This window comes from Bos indicus x Bos taurus, chromosome 25, assembly GCF_003369695.1.
Source record: "Bos indicus x Bos taurus breed Angus x Brahman F1 hybrid chromosome 25, Bos_hybrid_MaternalHap_v2.0, whole genome shotgun sequence".
In the NCBI taxonomy this organism is placed as follows: domain Eukaryota; kingdom Metazoa; phylum Chordata; class Mammalia; order Artiodactyla; family Bovidae; genus Bos; species Bos indicus x Bos taurus.
Genome location: NC_040100.1, coordinates 40509476 through 40528920, shown reverse-complemented (window position 1 = coordinate 40528920; position 19445 = coordinate 40509476). Strand labels below are relative to the sequence as shown.

Genomic DNA, 19445 nt, shown 5'->3' with positions numbered 1-19445 from the left:
GGCCCTCCTTTCATTTATTTGGCTGTGTTTGGTCTTAGTTGTGGCACGCAAGATCTTTAGTTGCAGCATGTGGGATCCAGTTCCCTGAGCAGGGGTTGAACCCAGGCCCCCTGCATTGGGAGCGCAGAGTCTTAGCCACTGGACCACCACGGAAGTCCCAGCACTTCTTCTTTATTCCTGGAAATCCCCACCTGCACTGGGACAGGCCAGCGGCTTGTGATGCTGTGACTTCACACCAGGGGCCGCACAGCTGGCGGGGAGAAGGCAGAGGTGTGGGTCCCTGGCCAGTCCCTTCCACATTCCCTGGACCTTCCCCAACCCCCAGGGCCTGCCTGGAGTTGTGAGGCCAAGGGGAAGGTGACCTGGGTCCTTCCTGAGTCTGTCACTGGTCGCCAGACACTCCCTGACCTCTCAGGCAGGAAGCAGGTGGTGTAGAGAGCTGCACGGGCCACACTCAACCAGTGGGGCTTGAGTTTCAATTCCGCTCCTCGCTAGCTGGCTGACACCAGGCAAGGTGCTTCACCTTCCTAGACCTGCTTCCTTGTCCACAGGATGAGGGTAACGGTGAAACCTTCCTCAAAGGATCATTATGAGGATTAGATAATGCGTCCCCTCCCCCAATGCTTAGGGGGATGGTGAAGGATTCCCGAGAGACTTGTCCCACGTACCAGTTAGGAAGATCTCCTGAGATAGGGTGGGGAAGACTGGGCAGGCAGCCAGGTGAGAGGCTGTGAGGAGACCCAGCGCAGAAGTGAAGGCCCATTTGAGGGGCGGTGGCGCTGGGGTGGGGGACAGCCGAGAGCTGGGAAGCCACAGAACCTCAGGGCCTGGTGAGTAATGAAGAGTTAGCCGTGACTCGAAGGCTGCTGGTGAGGCAGCTGCCTGGTTGGTTGGTTGTGCCTCTTGCTGGAAATGGAAATAACCCAAGGGGAAGCTGCTGGTGACATGGGGGGAGGTGAACTCAGTTTGAGGTGTCAGTGGCCCACTGGAGATCCACTGGGACCTCTCACACCAGAACTTGGGCAGAAAACCAGAAAACAGTGAGCAGAGCTGAGCTGCCCTCTGCGCCCGTGGAGGGAACGGTCTCCCTGGCCTCCCAGTCTCGGGACTTCAGCCATGGAGGGGTTAGCACGCTCTGCCAGCACCATGCATTTGGCTGTACAGTTGTCTGAGGGGAGATGTCCTGCACCTCCTTTCATTAGTCTGAATTCTGCTCCAGCATGCAGCCTCCCCCCGCCCAGCCGTGCTAGCTCCCTGCTCTGGGCTATGGACCCTGAGTGCCTGGAGTTATGGGGGCTGGGCCTGGGGCAAGCATTCAGGCATACACTTGCCCGGATGGCTTCAGGTGTGGAAATGTATGGGTGATCACCCAGGGCATGGCAGGCAGAGCCCTGGAAACACCCAGAACCTGCAGAGACGCTGAGGCTTCAGCGCCTGGGCCCGTCTTTGCTTCTCCTTGTGACTCGAGGAAAGCCATGGGCAGCAGGGCAGGTGGGGGTGAACTAGAGAGAGTGGAGGGGCAGGGAGGCAGACAGCAGGCTGAGGCAGCAGACAGGCCCCTCAGACAGCCTAACAAACTGTCAGCTTGGTCACCAGCAACCTGCTAGGGCAGCAGGCTGGGGAGGAGCTGGAGACACTCAGAGAAGATTCCTCTTTCCAGAAGTCAGAGTCAGGCGGTGGAGGGCGGTGGGGAGGGCTCAAGCCGAAGGGTGGCCTCCTGTCTTTGGAAACAGGACAGAGATGGCACTCAAGGGTTGCAAGTTTGGTGCTGGGGGTGGTGCAGATCCAGCCTCACGGTGGACAAGAGGCTATGAGGCAGGTTCCTACTGTGGAATATGGGTCCAGTGGGAAGGCCAGGCCAGAGGTAGTGACCCCACTGCCCACATGGAGAAGGCTGATGACTGCTATAGCTCCGGCTGTTCACTAAGAGTGCTTTAATGTCAGGGCAAGGGGTGGGGCTCAAGGGAGACCCAGGATCAGATGGCAGTCACCCAGGGCTCCTGAAATGGGCCAGATGAAAGGGCAGAGGGAACCAGAGCTGGTGGGCAGAGATAAGGCAGCCAGTCGGGGTACCAAGATAGCCACATGAGATTATCAGGGCAGTCCCAGCCCCAGGCCAGACGGTCTGCTAGGCTCAGAGGGAACCACTTACTGCTGTTCCAGAAACAAGGGAAGCCCTGGATTCGTGGGCTTGCTGTGGGTACAGGCAGGACAAGGGACCCCAGACGATGTAGCCATCCGGGGAAGACTTCACAGGTCGTGCAGGGTTTCAAACCAACCAAGCTGAGGGGTAGAGACAACCTCTCCAAAACAGCAGTTTAGGTCCCTGATGCAAAGGAGGGCACAGATACAGGGTAGGGGCCTCCTTTTCCTCGGAAGCCACGGGAGAAATCTCGAATTGCTAGGCCGGGGGCCGGCCGGTTTGGAAGAGACTGGAGACGGGGTCGACAGGGGACGGGGGTGGTTGGGGGCGGTGCAACCGGGGACACAGGACTCCGGCTCCGCCCTCAGGTCACCCCGGAAGGTGTGAGGAGGTCGGGGGTAGACCGCAGTCCTGAGTCCCTGCGGGCTGGACCGTTAGAACCCCGCGGCCGGGCTCCACACGGAGACCGTAGAGGAAGGCGACGCTCGGAACCGAACCCCCGCGGGGCGGTGCAGCCGCAGAGAAGGCGGGGCGCAGCGAGCCCCGCCCCGTATGCTAATCTAGGCGCGCCGCGCCCCGCCCCGGCCCTGCGACCGGACGGGCCCACCGCGGCGGTGTCCCAGGGGCGCCCGCGGAGGCCGGCGCGAGGCGACCCGCTGGGGTGCAGGCCGGCGGGGCGGGGCGCCCGGCGTCCCCGCCGCGGCCCCCCCCCGCCCGCGCGGAGTGGTGCGGGCCGCAGGGGCGGGGCCCCGGTCATGTGACGCGGCCGCGGCCGCCATTTTGTCCTGCGGTGCTGGTATTTAGAGCGCAGCGGCTGACGGGCCGGGTCGCCTTCGCAGCCTTCGGACAGCTAGCTTCGCGCAGCCCGCCGCCCGCCGCGCCCGGCTCGACCTCGCCCCGGCCTCGGTCCGCTGAACTCGCCCCCTCCCCACCCGCAGACATGTCCGAGGCCAAGAACGGCCCCGAGTACGCTTCCTTTTTCGCGGTCATGGGTGCCTCAGCCGCCATGGTCTTCAGCGGTGAGCGCCGTGGCAGGAGGGACCCGGGAGACGGGGGACCCGCGGGGCTCGTGCCTGTTGCTCCCCGGGGTTCGGCGTGTGACGTCATTCTGACGTAATTTCGAGCTGTTGAGGGGGGGGGTGTCCCGGGTCTCACGTGACTGCGGGGGGCGATGGTCGGGACCCTGAGGGCTGCAGGGGCCGTCGGGTGTCTGGAGAGTGGGGCCCGCGGACTGGGCCCAGGTGTGAGTCCCAGGGTGTCCCGGACGGCCCCCTGCCAGCCGGTCTCTTCGGTGCGGGGGAGGGGCGGCGGCGCCGCTGCCATCTTAGTCCCCGGAGAGGCGGGGGCAGACCGGGGTGGGGGCCCGCGGTCCTGCGCTTGCTCCGCACCCGCACCCCCCCCCCCCATCCTGCTGGCAGGTGTGACATCACGCCTCGGAAGCTACCCCCACAAGGGGCCGGCCCTTGGATGCTCGCCGCCGAGGTCCACAGCCCTCGCCCTTGTGGCGGCCTGCCCCCCGCCTCCGTGGGGCAGCGGGGGTGGGGGGCGTTCAGGTGGGTCTGCACCTAAACAGGTGCTTCCGGTTAGGGCTTGTCGGTGTTTGCCAACACTAGGCTGTGTGGGTTGGTAGGAAAAGATGGGTTGAGAGGTTGGTCTTTAGATCAGGGCAGGAACTCAGGTGGGAGTGGAGTCTAGGGGTGGAGGTGTGTCAGACAGGCCGAGGGCGCAGGGTGGATGTCCGGGGAACAGGCCAGCCTCCGCACTGTGTGTGGACGCTTGTCTGGATGGGCGAGTTAGCGTGGAGCCTCAGCGCTGAGGGAATTGAGCTTTATTCCTTGGGAGGAGTCTTCATTTCAGGCCTGAATGAATGAATGACCTTTCTCCCCTTTCCTGAGGCCTGGAATTGGGAGGGGCTGCCCCAGGAATGGAGCAGGGGGCCTTCCAGGGTTCTAGATGGCACTCTAGTTTTGAAGTGGGGTCTTAACAGTCTTGGGTGTAAAATTCAGTGAAAATTGGCTTTTCTGGGAGATGAGCACTTGGGCCCAGCCAGGGATGTGGGATCCAGGGAAGTGAGTCCTGAACCCCCTACAGCCCCACGGACTGGTTTGGCCTGGTCTAGTCCAGGCTTCCTTGGGTTCTGGCTTGGGGCTTTGATGACTCGCCTTGCCCCACCCTATCTGGGACTGGAGAGGGTTCTTGTGCAGGTATGTGCAGGGATTGAACTCCAAACAGTGTCTGCTGACTGTAAACACCAGTGGGGTGGGGGCGTGGGGACCTCCCTCTGTCCGGGCCTGCCTGCTGCAGGTCACAAGCCGCTGAGTGGGCCCTGCCCTTCCCATCATGTGCGAGTTAGGGGTCATTTGTGGTGGGAGAAATGCGTGTACTTCCCCTTCCACCCTAGGTGCCGCCCCTATTTCCACATCTTCGAGAGCTGCCTGTGCCCGCGGACAGCTGTCTGTGCCTCCTTTTTCTCCAGTCTCTTTCAATGTTTGCTTCCAGAATACCTCCAGGGCCGGTGCCTGGCCACTTGTGGGTTGTTGATCATGTCTGTCATTGGCCATTCAGCCAATCTCAGTTGAACTCCTGGGTGCCAGACACTTGGGGACATCAGTGAACAAGACAAGAATCTTGCCCACATGGAATGTGAATTCTGCCTTTGTTTCCCCCCAAGCCTTTTTCTGTATCCAGCTCCTGGCCGCCTTCCAGTCACCAGGTGCCTCGCTTCCCGCTCTTTCTAGAACTTACTTGGTGCCTTTGAGTGGAGCCCTCACCAGCAGGCCTTTGAAAGTTACTGAGAATAGGGTGTCACTGGTCTAGGCTCCTGGGGATTGGGGGCCACCTGCTCTGGTTGGCTTATACACAGCTCCATCTTCCTCCCCTCCGCGTAGGCAGCTCACTGTGGCCGTACAGTCGCCAACTTTTTATACTTGTCCAGTTGGGTCAGACTCTGGTTTCATTTCTTTCTCGAGCCTGTGTCTCCAGGGCTTGTCTTCATCCATCTCCTCGTGCCTGCCTGCAGTTGCCAGGCTTCAGGTGTAGCCAGGATGACCACAGTGTGTCTGCTGGCCCTGGCTCATGCTCCTGGCCCGCCTGGATCGGATGAGGTCCACGCCAGATCCCCGTCTCCCATTCCAGCTTCCCCTTTTTTGCTTAATTTGTGACCCAAGTCTTGTAGAGTCTTTCTTTGTCCTGTTTTCCGCAGGCCCGTCAGTGGCTCTTTCTGTCTTCTCTATGACTTCCTCCCTACTGGTGGGCCTGCAGAACCGTCTCCTGGTTTCTGTCTTGCACCATCTAGAGCCGCTTCCGGCCTGGCCTGTGGAGCTGGTGTCCAGGCCCGCCCAGGCCAGGCTACTTTCCTTCTGACAGTCTTGCCATTCCTTCCCCTCGTTCCTCGGGTTGCTCCCCACCCCCAGCCACATAATCTCCGTGCTGCCCTCTATGGGGATGAGCCCAGCTCACTAGCTGACTCCCCAACTGCAGCCTTGCCGGGCCCACTGCCTGGGATGCTGACTTCCTTCTAAGGTCTCACCTGGTGCCATGCAGCAGCCTGTGCCCTTGCCCTTGAGTAAGGAGCCCCAGCACTGGCCTGCTGTGGTTCTGCGCCCGCAGGAGGCAGCCAAAAAATGCTCTGTTCCTCCAGGAACGGCTTCATAAAGACCAGCATCTGATGGCCAGATGTCCGAGCACGCAGGGCTGCAAAGGAGACCATGCGGGTCCTTTGCCCTGCCCCCGCCCGCTTCTTCCCTCTGCTCCCCGCCCAGTGTCTCTGCTCCATGTGGTCTGGAATCGTCTTCTTTCTCTTGCCCCATCTTTCTATGTCCACCAACTCACTGGCATCCCTCTGCTCAGTTATCTCCTGTATGAAGCCCTTCCCCAGACCTCCCCACTCTCCTGAATGTGTTGCTGTGCTTGGAGGGGCCGTATCTGTCTCTTCATCAGGTGCAGAGCCCCTCTGGCCTCACCGCTGCTCTGCAGTGAGTGCAGACTAGTCATCTTTCGCTCCCCAGCTAGGTGAGTCAGGTCCAGAGGAATGTCCGCGACCATCCTGGCCCCTCCACCTCTGCCCCAGGTCAGCCTCTGCTCAGCAGGAGGTGCCTCGGGGGCAGGCAGCAGTCAGGTGTCCTGCTTGGGCTCCCTCTGGCTTTCCCTTGTGCTTGCAAACGTTTTTCTAGACTCGGAGGACAGGCCGGGGGTGGGGGGGGCGGTGGTTTCAGGAATGCAGTCCACCCTGGGAAAAGGGAGGAGGGATGATGGCAGGGGAGACGGGAACCCCACAGTGTCTAGACCTGCTCCTGCCAACCAGAGAAACTGGGCTTCTCGGAGGTGTCTGCGGAGTCCTTGGGGGTCAGCCTGGGTGATGACGTCACAGTCCCACTGTTCTTCCTGTCCTTTGTCGTCTTTGACTGTCTTTGTCTGGTTGAGATTCTCCTCAAACTCGAGGGTCCTGGCCTGCTGTGTGCCAGGAGGGCCTTTCCTGATGGAGCTCTCAAACACACCAGTGCTGGGTGCAGCGTGTCCTGGGGCCGGAGCTGTGGGGACTACTGCAGGTCGGGCAGGGAGTGGATGAAGCTCTGGCCTAGAGCGCGAGTTGCCAGGCCAGCTTCCCCTTACCCTGCGCTGCAGGGGCTCTGTGTGCTATTTTGATGTGATCCCAGGGTTGGTGGGCTGACCCTGGCTGGACGTCTGGGCCATTGAGATACGCAGCTTGTGTTTTTCCAGGCCTTTCCTGACCTGGGAACGAGCCTGGAATCTGCACTGCTTCTGGGGACCAGCTACCTGTTTGCCAGCGTGACAGGGCAGTCTGTACCAGTGCCTCTTTTGGGGGTCTGAGGCTCTGTGGGAGCGTGGGCTCTGTAGTGGGCCTGGGGAGTGCTGGTGAGCCTGGGGTGAGGTTCCATAGGAGTGAAAGAGCCCAGGTAGGCCAGACAGCCAGGAGGGCCTCCAGGGCAGGGGCACAGGAGACCCCAAGTGCCGGCCTATGGCCCGTCTTTCCAGAGGCTGCCTCCAGCTCTCTTGCCCTTGGGGTGAGAACTTGCGTTGGCCCTGGAGCACACCACAAGCTGCCTGCCTGGTCCTGGCCCCAGGTTCTCTGGGCTCACCTCACTTTCTCCTGCCAGCCCTGGGCGCCGCCTACGGTACAGCCAAGAGCGGCACGGGCATCGCAGCCATGTCTGTCATGCGGCCAGAGATGATCATGAAGTCCATCATCCCGGTGGTCATGGCGGGGATCATCGCCATCTATGGTCTGGTGGTGGCAGTCCTCATCGCCAACTCCCTGAATGACGGCATCAGTCTCTACAGGTGAGGGCCGGCCGGCTCTCCCCGCTGCCTGCCTGGGTGGAAGCTGTGGGTAGGGAGGGGCCTTGGTGGGCTGCTGGTGCCCCGTGCTGGCTGCCTCCCCGTGGTGGACCGACATGCCTCCTGTGTCCTCTCTCCCCCAGGAGTTTCCTTCAGCTGGGCGCAGGCTTGAGTGTGGGCCTGAGCGGGCTGGCGGCAGGCTTCGCCATCGGCATTGTTGGGGACGCAGGCGTGCGTGGCACCGCCCAGCAGCCGCGGCTCTTCGTGGGCATGATCCTCATCCTCATCTTCGCCGAGGTGCTCGGCCTCTACGGTCTCATCGTCGCCCTTATCCTCTCCACAAAGTAGCTCTGCGGGCCGCCAGCCACAGAATACAATTGATGTCAAGACCACCCCCTTCTCATTCCACAACGAACAGCCTGACACACGCACGGGGCAGCCGCCCGCCAGTAGTCGGTCTTGTAAATGCGCAGTGTCCCAGTGCCCACCGTCTGTTGCCCCAGCCTCGCCCCTGCCCGCCCCGCCCCGTGCTGTGGACATCTGGGCCCACCAGTCCCCACCCCGGCCCTGACCAGTGAGGACGCCGGCCTCCGGCCGCCCCCGCCCATCTGCCCTAGAGTGCTCTGTGTATAAGGATGAATTAGAGTTGTCATTTTCTCTTCACTGGATGTTTATTTATAAAGATTTGACCTGTTCATACGTCTGTGGAGCAGCTCTCCGTCTCCCAACTCTATAGTAACCTTAGGTAGACTGTTGTTGCGTTGTGCGGTTACCGTTTACCCTGAGACCCGTTGGATGGAACCACCTCTTGCAGCCCTGGTTCGCGGGCCAGTGTGACGGGCCCGTGGGCCCTGGTGCCGCTCCGTGTCCAATAAAGCTCTCAGATGTGACCAGATGCCTGTGTGTAGGTCGCTGTATGGGCCCTGGCGCGGAGGCGGGGCGCCGGGAGGGATGGGCCGAGGGCGGTGCTGAAGCCGCTGCCACGTCACTGCGGGCCGCGCCGGTCACGTGGGAGGGCCGGTCACGTGGCTGCGCCTCCGTCAGCTGAGGGTCACGTGGGCCAGGCCGGAACCCGGCGCCTCCGGCTCGGCTGGGCTCAGGATGCGCGGCGGGCAGGGCGCGGCGCGGGCCCCGGTGATCCAGTTCACCAACTGCCGCATCTTGAGGGGTGGCGCGCTGCTCAGGTGGGCGCGGGTGCGGGCCGGGGGGCGCGGGCGGGCTCCGGGCCGGCGACGCGAGCCCCCGCCCGCTCTGTGTGCAGGGAGGACCTCTGGGTGCGCGGGGGCCGCATCCTGGACCCGGAGAAGCTGTTCTTTGAGGAGCGGCGCGTGGCTGACGAGCAGCGGGACTGCGGCGGCTGCATCTTGGCGCCCGGCTTCATCGACGTGCAGATCAACGGTGCGGCCCGGGCCCGCGGGGCGGAGACCCCCAGGGGGAGCTCTGAGCCCTGGGCGACCCCTTCTTTTCTGGGTCCGCAGGTGGATTTGGCGTTGACTTCTCACAAGCCTCGGAGGACGTGGGTTCGGGGGTTGCCCTAGTGGCCCGGAGGATCCTGTCGCATGGAGTCACCTCTTTCTGCCCCACGTTGGTCACATCGCCACTGGAGGTTTATCACAAGGTGAGGTCAGGCTCCCGGCCTCAAAGGAAGGAGGCCCCTTGAGCACCTGGCCTCTTGATTTTCAAATCTCATCTTTTCGGGTCAACCAGCACCCCGTTGGCACTCGAACCTGGCCTCACCTGCTGGCCTTCTTCCCCCGGAGCTTGGGGCCCCCTCCCCCAGGCTTTCTCATCCAGGTGGCTCTCTGCCTGGTCTGCCATTGCAGCTGTGCCCACGGGCTTCTGCGTTCCGAGCCTCAGCACCTTCTCCCTACCCAGCCTGCACGCTGGCCGCCTCCATGCACCAGAAACCGCCTCCTCGACTCAGTCTGTCCCCCTCGCCCCAGGGACTTTCAGATTGCCACATCCTTAGCTGCTCATCCCCCACACTGGTCCGTGGCAGGCAGCTCCTGGGAACAGCTTTCATAAAGGAGCCCCATTGTCCACCCCAGGCTTCCTCTGCTGCTCCCGTCCACACCCGCCAATCATCACTTCTTTAAGTTGGGATTTAGTTGTTCAAGGTCCATTGTTCCTTTAAGAAGTTTCACTTTGTACGCAGGTTTTCTGGTTTTGCTCTTTATCATGTTGTAATATTTCATCTTGTCTTGTTCTGTGTATTGTTCTGTTTCTCTGAACTGTAGCAGGCATACATCATGCCTGTTTATTTGGTACTACTTAACTCTTTTAAAAGCTCGCGGTTACATGAATAGCACAGAGTTCTGGAGTTCTCAAAGTTAATCAGGTTATCCTTTCCTCTACCTTTTATGACCCAGTTCTGTAGTTTTCCTCCAGAACAGGGTCCAACCCAGGATCCCAAATTGCCTGTCTGCTACGGGGTCCCCATCTGGGTGTGTGCACAGACTCACAGCCAGGGCTGGGGGAGGTTGGCCACACTCTTTGGGTTCAGTCCCAGCCTCCTGACTTCATCTGTCAGCTGAGCAACACGGGACGTTAATTTCTTGTTTCCTAGTCTCAGTTTCGTCAAAACTTAAGCAAGGCTTAAGGTTTGAAGAACAGTGGAGTTCATCTATTAGTGTTGTGTGCTCAGCACTACACTTGGTTCATATTAAGCCTCCGTAGACTTCAGCTGCGCACAGCTTTCTGGAAATTTCCCCTGACTCTCTTATCACAGAGTCGGGTGTCAAAAACCAAGCTGATTTTCTCGCTGCAGACTGGCCCTCAGTTCTGTGTTTTCTGTCTTAGTCATCAGGCCGTGATCTTCCTGCTCGGGACCCGGGAACAAATCCACGCTCTTGCTTCCTTATTCTTTGTCCTCATCTCTCTGGTCCCCATCAGTGGGGCATAGTGGCTGTTATCCAGTCTCCCCACAGCTGTCCCAGCCCTGGGTCCTGCCCGGGTGTTTTCCCCAGGTGCCTGGCTCTGCACATCACCCACCTCTGTCCCACTGCCCTGCAGCCAGCCCAGGCAGCTCCCTCCTCTGCCCCCAGGCGTTCTGCCCGGAAGGCCTTTGCTTTGCTCTGTCCCACCCAGCAGTGGGCGCCTGCAGCTCCTTTGCAGCCGAGTTGCCCCCCAACTTCTGCAGCACCTTCGAGGATCCTGATACAGAGTGTGGGGCTCCTGCCTTAGTGAAGGAGTTTCCAGCCAGTAGGGCTTCCATCTTAACGTTTTCTTCCCAGCACCGGTCACCCCTCATAAATGCCTTGGGAGGTAGGGAGTAAACGGATTTGTGGAGAAAATTGAGGAGGGCTTTGAGTATGAAAATGTTAATACAAGGCGATAGCCGTAGAAGCCACAGGACTGTTCAGGGGCACGCCTCCATGCGCTGCTCCTGCCGTTCTGCCCGCCTGCCTCCGCGGCCTGTTCACAGCATGTGGAACTGGATTGCTAGTTGGTCAGAAGTCCTTCAGGTCCACTGAGACCAGCTGCTCTTTTTCTGGGGCCTTTCCCTTCCTGTCCTTCCAGGAGGAGGGGCAGTGCGCCGTGTCCTCCTCATCAGCCCCGCTGCCCGCTGCGTCAGCGTCAGGCGCCTCAGTGCGACAGCCGGGCCCTCTGTGCTGTGGCCTTTCCGCTGCCTTCCCGCTTTGCACGCGCCTCATTCTCTTGCCTCAAGATTGTCTGTTCTGTCTACTTGGTCTTTCTTTCTCTTTTAAAACTCTATGCTGGAAAACTCAGTCATTATCTCTTTTTCTTGTTTTCACTCTTTAACTCTTTAGTGAATTTACATATATCACTTGGCTCATTAGGAAAAACTTCAGCCCTTTGCTCACACCAGTTCTGTCCAAGAGATGGTCACTTTCCACTGGGCTAACCTGTGGAACTTGTCTCCATATCTCTAAAAGATGTACCGACACTCCTGTTTTTTGATTTAGAGCAGCATAAATGGGCTGGGAAAGATACGCGTTAGCTTCTCGGCAGCCCCCGGCCCTGTCTCACGCCCTTCTAGCTCCCCACCCTCCCCAGAGTCTCCCACGGTTCTGATTCCATTATCAAGACTCATCATTTTCTCATTTATCAGCTCTGTTTTCCTCAGAGTTCACCTTCTTTGTTTGCTTAGATTTTTGATCTGCTGACTCAGCCCCACAGTTTCAGCCCGTTGTCTCCCTCTGGGTTCAGGATTTTGGGGTTCCACGAAGGTTCCATCCGTCCTGTCTTCCTGTGGGAGCTTTAGCACCCTGCTCTCGCTGTCCTGGCTGCCCACGCCCGCCTGGCAGCTGCTCGTCAGGCGTCTGACTCAGCCTGCCTATTTCCATGTTGTCTTTGTCCCACTGAGCGTAAGCCTCTTGAAAATCCCTGTACCTCTCTGGTTCCAGCAGAGGGTGCCTGGGTCCCCCAGGCTCCCCATTCCCCATCCTTCTTCACGTTGAAGGGGGGTGTGGGCTGGGACTCTTGCCTGCTTTGTCCACCTCTGAGATGTGTCACCTGAGCGCCTGTCACACACGGGTGACTTGGCCCCTGGTGTCCAGACCCGGGCACAGTGTGGCCGCACGCTTGGTGCCTGAGCTCTCTGGCCACTCAGCCCTGCCTCGGCCCCTCGCTCTGCCTGGATGGCGTGCACACCTCCTGCCTCAGCCCTGCTTCCCCGGCCTGCAGCTTGGCGACGTCAGGCTGGTCGCCATGGCTGGGTTCAGGCCCTTGGTGTGTGGTCCGCTGCGTCCTGGCTGCTGTCTGATGGGGCCACCTTGAGGACCCCGCTGCCCTTCTTCTGCCCCCTTCCTGGGCGCTGTCTCCATGCCTCTGGGTCATCTCGGGCAGGCCAGTCCCATGTCCCTAGGTCATTTCTGGATTGCTGTGCTTCCTGGTCGAGGCCTTTGACCATCTTCTGACACCTGAGGGCAGGCCAGCAGGGGCTGCGCTCTGAACTCCGGCCTCTGACCTTGGCTGGGCTGTGACCTCTGGGTGCTGGGCCTTGGGGGCAGGGCTTTAACAGCTGGTTCCCCCCAGGTCCTTCCTCAGATCCCTGTGAAGAGTGGTGGTCCCCATGGGGCAGGGGTCCTCGGTGAGTGGCTCGCCCCTCTCCCCGCCCCTAACCTGGGAGGGTCCTTGGGGACCTGTTGGCAGCCCCTCGTCTTCCAGATGCCCGACCGGGGAGGGAGGGCAGGCAGGCAAGAAGGGCCAGGGTGGGGGCCACAGGGCGGGGGGCTTGCTAGAACCAGCCGCTCCCCTCCCCCCAGGGGTGCACCTGGAGGGCCCATTCATCAGCCGGGAGAAGCGGGGCGCGCACCCCGAGGCCCACCTGCGCTCCTTTGAAGCTGACGCTTTCCAAGACGTGCTGGCCACCTACGGGGGCCTGGACAATGTCCGCATCGTGACGCTGGCCCCCGAGCTGGGCCACAGCCAGGAGGTGATCCGGGCGCTGACGGCCCTCGGCATCTGCGTGTCCTTAGGTAAGGAGGGGGCTGTCCTCGCCTCAGGGTGTCTGCCCCGGCTCCCAGAGCTGAGTCTGGGTCCCCATAGGGCACTCGGTGGCTGACCTGGGGACTGCGGAGGAAGCCGTGCAGAGTGGGGCCACCTTCATCACCCACCTCTTCAACGCCATGCTGCCTGTAAGTCCTGGGCCTGCTCAGGAGGAGGGGGAGGGGCCCTGCTGTCACTCACCGCCCCCTCCCGCCCCCACCCAGTTCCACCACCGCGACCCAGGCATCGTGGGGCTCCTGACCAGCGATCGGCTGCCTGCAGGCCGCCATATTTTCTACGGGATGATTGCTGACGGTATACACACCAACCCGGCCGCCCTGCGCATCGCCCACCGGGCCCATCCCAAGGGTGAGTGGCAGAGCAGGGCAGGGCAGGAATGGGCGGGAAGACCAGGTGGGGCAGGTCCTGAGTCCCCCTCTCCCTGCAGGGCTGGTGCTAGTCACTGATGCTGTCCCTGCACTGGGCTTGGGCAACGGCCGACACACGCTGGGGCAACAGGAGGTGGAGGTGGATGGGCTGACAGCTTATGTGGCAGGTGAGTCACCCCTGTCCCCAGCACTGCCAGCGTGAGGTCAGCCCCTCGGCACTCTGGTGGGATGTGAGCACCTGGGTGTTCCCTGCTGACCCCCAGGGTGGCCCAGGGTGTCTGGTGTCCTTCCCCCGCTCGCCCCCAGAACCTGCTCTCTCTGTTCTCAAGGCACCAACACACTGAGCGGCAGCATCGCCCCGATGGACACCTGCGTGCGGCACTTCCTGCAGGCCACAGGTCAGTGAGGCTGGGGGGGTGTGCCACGTGTGTACCCCACGGTGGGGCAGAGGCTGCCTCTGGAAGAGGCTGGAGGCAGGGACCACCAAGGTCTGTGTCTGGTGGGGTCCCCAGGAATGTGGCCAGGATCCCGCCTGCAGGAGGTTGCGTCAGCAGGAGAGGGCGGTGCGAACCAGCAGGGGGCCGGAACCCAGAGCGACTGGCCCTGGAGCCACAGCACCCAAGGGTGGGGCCCTGTGAGATTGTAGCTGCAGAGCTGTGAGGTGGGGGCTGTGCTTCAGGGTTGGCACGTTATGGGGGGAGGGGTGGGTGTCTGGGGAGAGGTGGTGGGCCAGGCCCTGTGAAGCTCTAGGCAGTCCCCTGGGGCTGGGGTGTCAGGCAGGGGGCTGGGGGGAGTGCTGTGGTCCAAGGCGCTGGTTGGAGGAGTGGGGAGACGGGTTAGGAGGCAGATGAGAGCAGTGGCCTGGCTTGGGGAGTGAAGCAGGGGTTGGAGAGAATTGGGGTACCAGCAGCATCCCCAGGTTGGGAGGAGGGAACACCTTGAAGTTCTAGGGCTGGGGGGGGACCCTGCTGGGGACCCTCTTGCCGCCATGCCCCACTCCAGCCCTGCAGGGAGTTCACTCACAAAACACTTTGGACCCGGATGCCTTCAGCCCCTCCCAGGGAGAGCACCCCTCCTGGAAGCAGGACCCCGGGCATCCGTGAGGCCACCCGGGACTCGGTGCTCTGCCCCTCACCCCTCCACCCCCACCCCATCAAGTGGCAGAGCCAGCCAGGGGTCGGGGATGGTCACCGCCACCCGTGTCCCCAAGCAGGCTGCAGTGTGGAGTCCGCTCTGGAGGCTGCGTCCCTGCATCCAGCACAGCTGCTGGGGCTGGAGAAGCGCAAGGGGACCCTGGACTTCGGGGCTGACGCAGGTCAGGGCCCAACAGGGGGCAGCCTGGGACAGGGCTGGGGTGGGGGCAGGTGGGCCGCAGGCAGGCACTTCCTCATCCCCAGGGGCTTCACCTGGCCAGGGCCTTGGTCCGGCCCCGCTTTCCCATCAGGCAGGCCAGGCTTTCTGGCTTCCGAGATGGGCCTAGTAAGGGTGTGTGGGAGCGCTGTTGGCTGCCCTCTGCTGCCAGGAGCCTTGCTCCCGGGGCCTCACTTGGTCTGTGATGGGCCAGGGTGTCCTGCGGAAATAGTGTTCTGGGCCTTGGTTCCCCCACCCCAGCCTCGTGGTGGGGGCAGCAGCGGCCCTGCCTCCGCCCCCTTCTCACCGCCCCCCTCTGACCCAGACTTCGTGGTGCTCGACGACTCTCTTCACGTCCGGGCCACCTACATCTCGGGCGAGCTGGTGTGGCAGGTGGAGGAGGCCAGGCCGTGACCCAGGACCACCGCTGGAGGGGATGCCCAGCCCCAGCTGGACACTGTCGGTTGGGCATTGGGGAGCTGGTCTCAAGAGAGAGGAGGGAGCCTCGGCCCAGGTGGAGGCCTCAGCCCGGAGGCGGCGGCTTGGATAAACATGTGCCCCGTAGGGATACGCCTGGTCTCTGAGTTTTGCTTCACAGTGGGACTTTGTTCCGCCCTCACCTTGTGGCCCGTTGGTGGGGGTGGGTGGGTTTTTGTCCCTTAGGGTTGGGAGTGGCCGCCCCACCCTGCCTCTGGGATTCTGGGGCTCAGTGGAGGCAGCGGGGCCCCTCTCTGTTAGGCGGATGTGTCGGAGGCCTCAGCCCCACACGCAGATGGGCCAGTTGCAAAGGAGTGAAGGGCTGGAGGAAGGGGCTTAGGGAGCAAGTGTGAGGGTTAAGTTTGCCTGTGGCGCTGAGGGAAAGGGAGCTACATCTTGGAATGTTCAGCAGGAAAGAACAGGATCCATTGCTTTTGGAGACAAGGAAATGGTGGAAGGAGTTGGAAAAGGGAGGGGCCTCGGGTGGGCACTGCAGAGGGTTTGGGAGGCAAGGGTGTGCTATGGGTCATTGTCTGCACTCCTGATTTGGGTGGGCAGAGTGGAGGCCCAAGGCCACAGCGCTGGACCGAGACACAACACCGGGCCCTCCTCTCTGACCTTCCAGAGAAATCTGCGCTGGCCTTGGGGCCCCTGGGCTGACCCTGGTCAACCTGCCCAACTAGCAGTCCCGCTCTGCCTTGAGCCTTTGGGATAATCAGGGCTCCAACCCCACTTCCTGACCTGACTCCTGAGCAGGTGCAATGATCCGTGTGCCCCCAGGGTTGGCAGAAATGTGGGCGATGCTGCCTGGTGCTGGTGGGCTGCTCGAGGTCCTCGGTGTGTGTCCCCCACCCTACTTCTGTGTCTGTTCATCAGTGTCATCCTGTGCCTTCTGTGTCCCCAGCCCTGGCGAGAGTGCCCCATGCTGGGAGCATGGGCTCTTGGGCTCCTTGGATAGAGTAACTTTGAGGTGTGGGGCAGGGGGTTCAGGGGTGCCCTGCTGGCTCTGAGGACCATGACCCAGCAGGGCTTGGTGCAGCCCCAACCAACTCCAATGGCTGCCCCACCTCAAAACCCACGCTCCCAGCCCAGCTGCAGGGCTCAGTTCCCCACAGCACAGTTCCTCTCCAGCCCCCAAGTCACCCCCCCAACCCCACACTAAGCCTGAGCCCTGGGCCTGTGCAGGGCCTGGGGTCGTCTTGACTTCCCCTCATTTGGATCCTGGGGTGGGCGCCCCTTACCCCTTCACAGGGGAGCAGCCCTGGGGGCAGCAGGTCTGGGGCGGAGTTGTCCATGGCCCCAACGACTGCTCCTGCCTCTAGACACTAAAGGAGGTGTCTGGACCCAAGGGGACAAAGATGGTTGCAGGTCCCAGCAACTTCTGGGAAGAGCAGCCATGTGACACAGGGCTGGGGGGTGATCTGCGGCTGGGGGCCACCTGCCAGAGGAACAAAAGCCCCTCCACCTGCTCAGCCCAAGGCCGCCTCCAGGTGTTCCAGTGTATTAACCCCTCCTTTCCTTCTGTCTGTCCACAATCCAAAGAGGGTGTTCCTGTTTGTCAGCTGGGGAAGCAAGAGCACGGGGTCTCAGGGCTGGTGAGCATTGGCCAGAATGTGGCCTGACTGCCCGCCCAGGGGTTTCTGATAACGCTGCCTCTGCAGAATCACAGAGGGGCTCATGGACATGGTGATCAGTGGGGTGACACCAGGGAGGGTGGGCTGGAAGCAAAGGGAACTACCATGCACAGGCCCAGGGCTCAGGCTTAGTGTGGGGTTGGGGGGGTGACTTGGGGGCTGGAGAGGAACTGTGCTGTGGGGAACTGAGCCCTGCAGCTGGGCTGGGAGTGTGGGTTTTGAGGTGGGGCAGCCATTGGAGTTTTGTTTTTTTTTTTTAATGTTAAATACACAGATCGTTCGCCATTGTAACCATATTGAAGTGCAGAGTTCCGTGGCCTTGAGTATGTTCACCCTGTGCAGCCCTTACCAGCATCTCCAAGTCTCCACAAAGCCGACCTGCGCCAAAGACGCCCTCGCTCCCACCCCCTCACCCACCTCACTCACTTGTCCGAGTTTGAAGCTATTGGGTTTTAGACACAAGGATGCCCCGCGTGGGTAGTAAGGAGACCCTGTGGGGTGGCAGTGGGGCCAGACTCAGGTAAAGTAGGGGGACAAGCTTTCCTTGATGTGGGGGTGGGGGTGCGGGGGGAGGTGACGCCAGGTGTGTGCTGAGTCACTAATGAGCGCTGGTGACTTTCACCATTTGGAGAAGCTGGGGTGGGATCGGGGCGGTGACCTGGCATGCTCCCAGCTTCTCCGTGTTTTGTTTGGGTGTGAGTGTGGGTGGACGTGGGTAAGAGGTTCTGCAGGGACGTGCCTGTCCTTCGCAGCCGCCGCGTCGCGGCGGGCGGGGGCAGGGGCCTCCTGGCGGCCGAGCCCGGGCGCTGTGAGGCTTCTCCTGGGTGTTGCTGGGGGCTGCCTCCCGAAACCTCGGGCCCGTCTTCGGGATGACGGGTCTCCAGGCCCCGAGCGCAACCGGCACCAGGGTGGGCTGTGGGCTTGGAGCCGGCTGCAGGCGTGTGCAGTGATTGTGGCCGGAGAAGCCGGCTTGGGACAGGCGGGTCGACAACGCCGAACCGGGCTGTGCCCGAGAGTCCGGGCGTCCACAACAAACCTGGTCCAACTCGCTCCGCCGCAGCTCGGGCGCCGGGCCTGAGATGGGAGCGCAGGTCGTGGAGACTCGGCGCCCGAGGACTCGCGCGCCCTGGGCGGGGCTCCCTCCAGGGGGCGGGGCTCCGGCCCGGGCCACTCAGGGCCGCCCTGCGGAGGGCTGCGCCTCGGCCGAGCAATAGGGGCGTAGGGAGCCCTCTGACGTCTTCAAGGGGTAGGCGGGGAGCTAGAAGCCCGGCCCCGCCCCCTGCCCTCTCCCGAACCTGTAGCGCCGGCACCCCAGCCCTCTTCTCGGCGCCCCTCTCCCCCCAACCTGTAACAGCTAGGTGTGGTACTTCGTAACGTGGTCCTGGACCCCTTTCCACATTTACGGCTTTGTTTTACAAACCGGAATTACAATTGTAATCCGGCTCTGCCATTCACTAATTTTTTGAATTGAACGACATGAAGGGGAGAGCTTCCCAGGTGGGTATATGTGGACCTGTCTCGCTGTTTGAACAAGGTGTGCAGTGTTCTCCAAGATGGATATTCCTTGACTTACCAACCGGGGACCTATTGGGTTCCTCCCCACCCAACCCCAGCTGCCCTGGGGAAGATGGACCGCGGAGCGACGGACAGGGAATTCTGCGAACCCTGGTGTTCAAGTGTGTCTAGAAGGCTGCAGGGGGCCCTGCCTGGGCACTCCTTTGGGCCCTGTGGGTTCCTTCTCCATTCTGTGGCCTCAGATGGGGCTTCTGTATTAATTTCTTAGTGCTGAAAAAAAATAATTTCTTAGCACTACTAGAACAAATTACCAAAACCTAAGTGTCTCAAAAAGACAAACTGGTTACTTTACAATTCTGGAGGTCAAATTCAAAAATAGGCCTAGTGGCCTGAAGTCAAGGTTGTGACATCTCTCAGGAAGAGTGTCTTACCATTACCAGCTCGTGCACACCACCGGCCCTCCTTGGTTCATGACTCCCTCCCACTGGCAAAACCAGCAGTGGCAGGCCAGCCTCACATCCCACCACTCTGCCTCCTGCTGTGTGGCCCGGTTCCCAACAGGCCAGGGACCAGTACTGTGGCCTGGGGGTTGGGGACCCTGCCTCTTTAAGGCAGGTCTGGCCACAGTGCTGATCCCTGCCTGTTGGGAACCGGGCCACACAGCAGGAGGTGAGCAGTTGGCCGGCGAGGGAGGAGTCATCTGTATTTACAACTGCTCTTCATCACTTGCTTTACCGCCTGAACTCCGCCTCCTGTCAGATGGGTAGCGGCATTAGATTCCCATAAGAGCACAAACCCTGCTGTGAACTGCACACGCGAGGGATCTAGGTTGCAAGCTCCTTATGAGAATCATCCCCAAACTATCCCCTCCTACCTGGTCCATAGAAAAATTGTTTTCCACGAAACCTGTCACTGGAGCTAAAAATGTTGGGGTCTGCTGTCTTAATAACTAGTGATTGTATTTGGCTTACCTGGATGATCTCCAGATTTTAAGGTCAGCTCCCTGGCAAGTCACCTTAATTCCCCCTTTTCATGTAAGACAGCATATTCACAGGTTGGGAGATTCGGATGTAGACGTATTAGGAGGCTCTGTTATTCTCCCACTGTATCTTCTGGGGAGAAAGGACTAGGCCTGGGCTCCCCACGGCTACCATCAGTGTATGAAGGTGCTGTTGCCCTACATGCTGA

The 19445-nt window shown here is 61.1% G+C and overlaps 2 protein-coding genes across 4 annotated transcripts; both read left to right on the top strand.

The window, feature by feature from the left end:
• The first annotated feature begins 2919 nt into the window (after positions 1-2919).
• On the top strand, positions 2920-8336 carry ATP6V0C (ATPase H+ transporting V0 subunit c). 2 transcript variants are annotated; one of them, XM_027526460.1, is made up of 3 exons: positions 2920-3162; positions 7261-7444; positions 7585-8336. In XM_027526460.1, exons 1-3 carry the CDS (start codon positions 3084-3086, stop codon positions 7787-7789), a joined length of 468 nt encoding a protein of 155 aa, XP_027382261.1. In that variant the 5' UTR covers positions 2920-3083; the 3' UTR covers positions 7790-8336. The 2 variants fall into 2 exon arrangements, with proteins under 2 accessions (XP_027382261.1, XP_027382260.1); XM_027526459.1 differs by lacking the exon at positions 2920-3162 and adding an exon at positions 3300-3696 and having other exon boundaries at positions 7585-8334.
• An 81-nt stretch (positions 8337-8417) lies between these two features.
• Positions 8418-15201, top strand: AMDHD2 (amidohydrolase domain containing 2). 2 transcript variants are annotated; one of them, XM_027526457.1, is made up of 11 exons: positions 8418-8625; positions 8703-8839; positions 8920-9059; positions 12440-12494; positions 12670-12882; positions 12953-13041; positions 13117-13261; positions 13341-13448; positions 13611-13679; positions 14495-14596; positions 14957-15201. In XM_027526457.1, exons 1-11 carry the CDS (start codon positions 8543-8545, stop codon positions 15043-15045), a joined length of 1230 nt encoding a protein of 409 aa, XP_027382258.1. In that variant the 5' UTR covers positions 8418-8542; the 3' UTR covers positions 15046-15201. The 2 variants fall into 2 exon arrangements, with proteins under 2 accessions (XP_027382258.1, XP_027382259.1); XM_027526458.1 differs by lacking the exon at positions 14957-15201 and adding an exon at positions 13794-13942 and having other exon boundaries at positions 14495-14582.
• Positions 15202-19445: the final 4244 nt, after the last annotated feature.

Excerpts from the sequence above, each read along its gene's own strand:
- ATP6V0C (XM_027526459.1), top strand. The coding sequence starts at position 3,315 with ATGGTCGGGACCCTGAGGGCTGCAGGGGCCGTCGGGTGTCTGGAGAGT. Across the intron at positions 3,697-7,260 it reads CGGGGGTGGGGGGCGTTCAG|CCCTGGGCGCCGCCTACGGT; the intron begins GTGGGTCTGCAC and ends TTCTCCTGCCAG. Across the intron at positions 7,445-7,584 it reads GACGGCATCAGTCTCTACAG|GAGTTTCCTTCAGCTGGGCG; the intron begins GTGAGGGCCGGC and ends TCTCTCCCCCAG.
- AMDHD2 (XM_027526457.1), top strand. The coding sequence starts at position 8,543 with ATGCGCGGCGGGCAGGGCGCGGCGCGGGCCCCGGTGATCCAGTTCACC. Across the intron at positions 12,495-12,669 it reads CCATGGGGCAGGGGTCCTCG|GGGTGCACCTGGAGGGCCCA; the intron begins GTGAGTGGCTCG and ends CCCTCCCCCCAG. Across the intron at positions 13,680-14,494 it reads GCACTTCCTGCAGGCCACAG|GCTGCAGTGTGGAGTCCGCT; the intron begins GTCAGTGAGGCT and ends GTCCCCAAGCAG.